At 49.0% G+C, this 7,500-nt stretch overlaps 1 protein-coding gene across 1 annotated transcript in view; it reads left to right on the top strand.

Annotated features, from left to right (window-relative positions):
• Positions 1-7,500, top strand: part of prex2 (phosphatidylinositol-3,4,5-trisphosphate-dependent Rac exchange factor 2) — a gene marked incomplete at its 5' end in the record, with an annotated part of 133,701 nt that overhangs the window by 55,101 nt on the left and 71,100 nt on the right. The window contains 4 exons of the mRNA XM_080855016.1: positions 440-582; positions 1,517-1,609; positions 4,726-4,874; positions 5,277-5,362. Coding sequence (XP_080711142.1) covers positions 440-582; positions 1,517-1,609; positions 4,726-4,874; positions 5,277-5,362 — 471 coding nt within the window. The remainder of the gene's footprint in view (positions 1-439; positions 583-1,516; positions 1,610-4,725; positions 4,875-5,276; positions 5,363-7,500) is intronic.

The raw sequence follows: 7,500 nt of genomic DNA, 5'->3' as shown, positions 1-7,500 counted from the left end.
CCTCTGGTCGCCCACGCCAACAGGACCTCCATGAAAGACCAAACCCCTGCATGAGGCCTAAGCTTGCACACCCCAGTCCCTCCGTTCCCCCTGGTGTTCCTTACCCCCCACAAACACTTAGATACCCCCCCCCCCCCCACACACACACACACTTAGGGCCTTTCATTGGTCTCACACTGAATATGCATGTGCTACTATTTAATCTAGGTGCTTTAAAGACTATAGCAAAACATCTCTACTTCTGCAGTTCCCCAAACATAACATGACTTTACATTACATAGACATTGAACTATGAACTATGCAGTGCTGAGGATATGAGTCTAGACGGGGAGCAAAGGGATGTACACTGAGGCTTCTCTTGGTAAGCGTCTCATTGTGATGGGGTGGGGTGGGGAAAAGACAGACAAGGACAGGGATTAACTGTTCTCGCTGTCCACAGTGCTGGAGAAGAGCGAGTTCAAGGACGAGCCTCTTTTGTTCCGCTTCTTCGCTGACGAGGAGATGGAGGGCTCCAACACCAAACACAAGCCCATGAAGCACGACCTGAAAATAGCCGAGAATGTCATCGCCAAGTCCCTGCTGGTGAGAGGCACCGCGCATGGCGCCAAGCTTAATCGCCTGCAGATGATGGCCTATACAATGGGCCGGCCACTGGCGCGACAACACCCCTTTATGTTCCCTGTAGCTGTTACTTTGTGTTGCAGTGTGTGTTTGCCTCTCAGGTGTCAGGTACCCAGGTCCTCACCTGTGATTAGGTGTTTCATACACACGGTAGCTACATGCACGGAGCTTTAAAGGCAGGACACGCCCCTCACTCTTTACACAGTCTGCTGCTGGCTCTCTGGCAGCAGGACCACCACTGCACACTCAAACTCAACTCTACTCCAACTCTACTCCAATTTACACCAACTTTACTCCAATTGTACTCCAACTCTACTCCAATTCTAATTCTAAGTCATGTTGTGGTGTGCTCATTGTGTTGGATTGATTTCTAACCCCCCCCCCCCCCCCCCCGCCCTCCAATCTGACTTAACTGAAACCCCCCCCCAGCAGGACTCCTCCAGTCCGTGCATCATCATCATCATAATCATCATCGTCATCAGATGTGCAGTTGAGTGCACATGTCATTCAGGGCAGCCTGAGCCAGACTCCCGGTGTCATAGTTCTGAATGACTGCTTCAGAGCTAGTCGTCCGCGGGAAGCATGATAAGTGGAGGGAGCTTGCACAGGTCATGCATGAGAACACACACGTCTGGTGAGCAACACCCACTGTCATTCACAAGAGCAGTGAAAGAGACAGAGACAGAAAGAGAGAGAGAGAAAAAGAGACAGATCTACAAAGTTTCCTGAAAGACAGGACAGTCATAGCAGCAGACTTGCCATAATTCTAAGAAGAATAAGCAAATCCCATCGGGAAGATTCAGTGGTTTGTGTGCCTTGTAGGTATGAGTGAGTGATTGTGTGTGTGTGTGTCTGTCTATGTGTGTGTTATGAACTGTGTATGTTGCCTCTTTAGATAAGGCCTAGTGTCGGAGGTTATGGCTTCACTCTGGAGGACCGAAACAGAGTGCCCATCATCAAGTCTGTGGAGAAGGGCTCACATGCAGAGGTAAGTCACACAGACACACACACACAGACACACACACACACACACACACACACACACACACACACACACACACACACACTTCCTCTCCCCTTTGCTAAAGCTGTGCAGCTACAGCTAAGACCCTGATGATGGATATTCACTTAAATGGACTCACTCCATATAAACAGGATTGTTGTTACTGGTTCTTGACCTCAGAGACTTATTGTGTTGAGAAGATAAACTGAAATCTGAACCTTTCGAAAGAGCAGGAGTGTGTCGAGTGAGATTGCGTTAATGGCTCAGTGTGATGCAAAGCATCTTGGGTATTCATGTCTCTCGTTAAGTTGCTTAAGTAATTACCTGCTTCTGTCAATGCTCACTGTAAGCATACTTCACCCAGTGGGCTTAGAGAAAGTATATAATATCACAGAGAGGGAAGGCACTATAACTTCCACTTCACAGACTAACACATACCCTAAACACACTCACACACATGCGCACACACATACACACACACACACACACACACACACAAACACCCACACAAACACACACACACTCAAATCATCTCTAACCTCATGCTGACCCACTGATGTTTCTTAGGTCACTACCACAGGTCACTCACTGTAAACAAGCAGTGGTTGCACAATACCCCGCTGACCTCTCTGGCAATGTTTCTGCTCGTTCTAGAACCCTCCAGGGAGTCTGTAAATGTAAAGGCTTGTTTTGAATATTTGCCCTCCATATAAGAAGGGGGGGGGGGGGGGGGGGTGGCAAGGGTAAACACTGGGATGGAGCAGACTCCGCAGAAGGCTTGGGAAACTTTTACAGTGGAGAATGACAGGATGGCGAGGGGGCCCGGGGAACCCAATTAGGGGCCGATTTATCACTTGCTCTATAGACAGAAGCCTGTTTGCAGTCTTTGCGCTTCCCTTGAACTTTTTTCTGTGGTAACGGACATTGGAATCAACTGTTGTGGCTTTCCAGAGCAGAAATAGAACACATGGGGAGGAACCAAAGAACCATTTGCATTCTTGAGGTTGTCTTTTTGATGTTTTGCATCTTTGATCCTGCCCAGATCATAATGTCGGGGAGGGTGGGGGTTGGGGGTGGTGGTGGTGGTGGTGGTGGTGGTGGGGGGCGTATCCTGGGGTAGGAGGATGGGGGTTGGATGAATGGAGATGCACAGGGAGTTTAAATCACGTCTTCAGAGGGACTCCCATAGAAAAAGAAAAGGGGGCACCCTAGAGCCTTTAAGGGTTCTTTAAAATCTCCTCTACACATTATCGGCTATACAGTGCCTGCTCAGGACCTTCGGAGAGAAACCCTTCCCAGTCAGTTTGTAGAGGTAAAAACAAAACCTTTGCCCAACAAAATGTCCCTGAGGGGAAATCAGAACCAGTATCTAGTTGAGAACATCCATGACGAACCCTATTAGGAGTATTACTGAGCATTAGTGGGCTTATGGATCAGAGGTTCTTAAGTGGAGATCCTCCTAGGGATCCACTAGTGAGGGGCTGCTGCAGAACCCAGCAATGATATCTAGCTGTGTACTCCCACAGAGAAGGGGGCATGTCATGGCTATCCCCTTATGTGAGGGAGGGGGGGGGGGGGGGGGGGGGGAGGGAGGAAGAATGAGAAGAAAGGAGAAGGGATAGAGAGAGTGGGTGAAGAGAAAGGGAGAGAGAGAGAGACATAAAGAATGGCAAAAATTGTGAGTGAGAGATGGAGGGAGGGAAAGAGTGAGGGAGGAGGGATGGAATTAAAAGAGAAGGAGAAGGGATAGGGAGAGAGGGGGAGAGAGAGAAACATAAGGAATAGCTAAAAACGCGGTGGAGCGAGAATGGGATGGGACAGGAGACAGAAAAGGGAAAGGGAGGGCGGGATGGAGAGAGAGGGGGAGAAGAGAGGAAAGGAGAGCGAGAAGAGGAGGCATTGAGAGACTGGGAGAGAGAGAGATACAGTGAGAAAGAGAGTGAGAGAAAGAGAGCGAGAGAGAGAGCGTGAGAGACAGTGAGAGAGAGAGCAAGGGAGATAGTGAGAGACAGAGTGAGAGAGCAAGCAAGAGAACTCAAAGAAGTGAAAGAGCGAGTGAGAAAACTCAAAGAAGTGAGAGAGCAAGTGAGAGAGCCAGAGAGAGCAAGTGATTAGAGAGAGAGAGAGAGAGACAGAAAGAGAGCGAGCGAGTGAGAGAACTGAAAGAAGTGAGAGATCGCCCCCTCTCCTTTGTTTTAGTGCTGAGTCTGCACTCTGAGGAGAAACCCTCCTGTGGCTTACTGTGAGCAGAGGCGCTGCAGTCTGACTTTCATTAGGAGCACCCAAACACTGTCACTCAACTCACCCACTCAGCACACACAGCCACAGCTACAGCTGGACCAGAGCCAGGCCTAGAAGCACATCTAGAGACACGAGAACCAGAACTGCAACTGGACTTAGAACCAGAACCAGTGCTATAAGTAGATCTAGAGACACAAGAACCAGAACTGCAGCTGGACTTAGAACCAGATCCATTGCTAGAAGTAGATCTAGAGACACAAGAACCAGAACTGCAACTGGACTTAGAACCAGAACCATTGCTAGAAGTTCGGTACATCTAGAGACACAAGAACCAAAACTTGAACTGAACTTAAACTCAGAACCAGTACTTAAAGTAGATCTAGACACACGAAAACCAGAACTTGAACTGAACTTAAACCCAGAACCAGTACTTAAAGTAGATCTAGAGACACGAAAACCAGAACTTGAACTGGACTTACACCCAGAACCAGTGCTAGAAGTAGATCTAGAGCTAGAACCTCAAAGGAGTCTACACCTGCGTAACACTGAACAAATGTTTCATGTAGACATCAATGGTACATAAAGTGAAAGTTTATAAGTGCACAGTAGCAGGAGCATTTGTACACTGGGTTCATGTATTTGCATCAATTAATCATTGTCATCACAGGTTATCGGTAGAAAACTAAATTATGAAACTTTATTTTGTGTTCAAGTTTACATATTTCTTGCTTGTTTTTTTTTGTTGTAACTGTTTTGTGGATGGCTGGTCTGTAGGTAGGGAAGATCTTGGTGTTTGAGTGCTTGAAGTTTGAGTGAGGTAGAATGAATAAGTCTTGTTTCTTGTTGTTTGTGTCCTGCAGATGGCGGGTCTGGAGGTAGGGAAGAAGATCTTCGCCATTAACGGGGACCTGGTTTTCCTGAGGCCCTTCCAGGAAGTGGACAGTCTGCTGAAGCAGTGCTTCAACAGCAAGGGTCCCATCAGGGTGTTGGTCAGCACAAAACCCAGAGAGTAAGATAATACATGCACACACGCACATACGCACGCACGCACGCACGCACGCATGCTCGCACACACACACACACACACACACACACACACACACAAACACACACACACACACACACACACACACACACACTCACACACTCGCACACACGTAAAGGCACACAAATCTTTATGTCTGTGTCTGTTTGTCCATCAGTCTCTCTGAATGTCACTGTTTTTTTCTCCATCTCCTTCCCTCTCTCTCTCTCTATTTCTGTCTAACCCTCTTCTTCACGTCTTCCATGTGTGTTGTCTGTCTCTTTGACTTAGCATCACTATTGTTTGTTCTGGTGCTCTGACGTGTTTCCATGGTGAGGCGTGGTTATGAGGTAAATGTCTTGCCCTCTCCTCTCCTCTCTTCTCCAGGACGGTGAAGATCCCTGACTCAGCAGATGGCCTGGGCTTCCAGATCCGCGGCTTCGGCCCATCTGTGGTGCACGCGGTCGGCAGAGGTAAAAGCTGGGGGTGCGAGGGTGTTGGGTTTTTGGGCCAAGGGGATCTGTGGTTGGGATGGGAGGTTGGTGATGAGAGTGTTGGTTGGGGGACGACGTGAGGGACTAGTTGGATGGTTGGTTGGTGAGAGTGTGGGTTTAGGAGACTGATGGGTTAGTGACTTAAGAGTATGAAAGGCTTGATTGGGTCTGGTTGAGTATAGCTGATGTTGGGACGGTGATACATGTTTGCTGAAAGAGTCAGGCGCTGGTTGGATGGATGTTTGGTTGGTGAGTTTGTAGGGTAGTGGGTCCTGGGATTGTGAGTTAGCCAGGAGGTCAGTGGGCTAGCTGGCAAAGGTGTGACTACCTACAGCTGTTTTAAAGGAATGTAGCTAGTTGTATGGATGGCTGCTAGATGAGGTGTGTGGGCCTGCTAATTGCTGGCTTGTGAGACTTGTTGAGGTGTAGCCGGTGAGATGAGAGGAGTGGTGCAATGGCACAGAGGTGTGTGTGTGTTAGATGTGAGGACTGGTGTATGGCACAGAGGTGTGTGTGTGTTAGATGTGTTGCTGGTCTGGTGGATGGCTGGTAGGAAGGTCAAAGGGGGCTACAGGTTGCTGTGCCTCTCTCTTCCTGCACACGCGAGCTGGACAGATGGCCCACAGCTGTGGCTCAGGGAGAGGAGCGAGCTGCCTACAGATGTAATGCAATGCAGACACACAGGGAATGGAGACAAACACACACACACATATACACTTACACACACACACACACAAACACACACACACACACACACACACACACACACACACACACACTCAGAGAGACATGAGTACTCATACACACGTACTCATTTTACCCTCATTGCCATATAGGTGTGGAAGTGCTTGTACACACGCACACAAACACACACACACATACTTAAACACACACACACACACACATACACACACGCATGCACACAATCACACACACACACACACACAGCTGCAGCAGGCTTTGTGCTCCCCAAACTTTAGATAGAAGATGAGTTGGCTGTCCGGAAACACTCCGAAGAGAGGCCCCACTTTTTGTGTCTGAATTGGCCCCCAGTGTGAAGAGAAGAGAAAAGAAGAGAAGAGAAGAGAAGAGAAAAGAAGAGAAGAAAGGATGTTGCCCTTCCAGAAACAGTATGAAGGCTCACCTGGATTCACTGCTCTGTTCGGCTCTTCTCTGCTAGCGCCCAGCGAAAGTTTTCTCCCCGGCCCGTTTCCCCCTCTCTCACTCTTCTACATGGAGAGAGGGAAAAAAGGTTTTTCTCTCTTCCCTTTTCCTCCTTTTGTTTCTTTCATTCCTTTTCTCTCTCTCTCTCTCTGGAGAGGTGAAGTGATAGCAGTAGTGAAACAGAGAGAGAGATAAATATATAGAGAGAACTGGAGAGAGAGATAGAGAGAGCACCATGATGAAACAGAAAGAGAGAGAGAGCAGTGATGAAACACAGAGAGAGCGAGCAGACATGACACAGAGAGAGAGAGAGAAAGAGAGTGAGCAGTGATGAAACAGAGCCCTTGTGTTGCTTGCGGTGCCATCCCTGCTGGGCTTCACACTGTGAGGGAGCCACAGGCGAAGCAGTGGGGGTGTTGGGTGTGTGTGTGTGTGTGTGTGTGTGTGTGTGTGTGTGTGTGTGTGTGTGTGTGTGGGTGTGTGTGTGTGTGTGAAGAGGGATACCCGGCAGGGTCAGATCATCCTCTAAGCCGCGCCACTCTCCCCATACCTCTCAATAGCAGCCCGCCACAGGGGTCCGCTGCCGACATGCTCCAAGGGGTCGCCCGGCACCCCACAGACGGATTAATAGCCCCTAAGCATCCCCCTGTCCGGCTCGGAGCCAACACTCCCGCCCCCCTCCCCCTGTCCTCCTGAGCCAACACCCGCTACACCCCCCCACCCCTGCTCTGTTGTCCCCCCAGGGCTCCCTGTTCATTTTTAGAAGGCTGGAGTTGTGGTGGAACCAAAGCAGGTTTCAAAAGCACCCTTTGTGCGCTCATGAGCTTCTTCTAAGGGCCTGATGTGTTATTCACTTTAACTCAATTTGAAGTTTCCATGCAGAACTCTTTTTTTTTCTCGGCCACTGGGTCTGTCGTCTTTGATAATGATCTTCTCTCATTCGACCCTAATAA

The sequence above is a fragment of the Sprattus sprattus genome (assembly GCF_963457725.1).
Source record: "Sprattus sprattus genome assembly, chromosome: 17".
In the NCBI taxonomy this organism is placed as follows: Eukaryota; Metazoa; Chordata; class Actinopteri; order Clupeiformes; family Clupeidae; genus Sprattus; species Sprattus sprattus.
The sequence above is the reverse complement of the archived record's forward strand: the minus strand, read 5'-3'. Positions and strand labels throughout refer to the sequence as shown.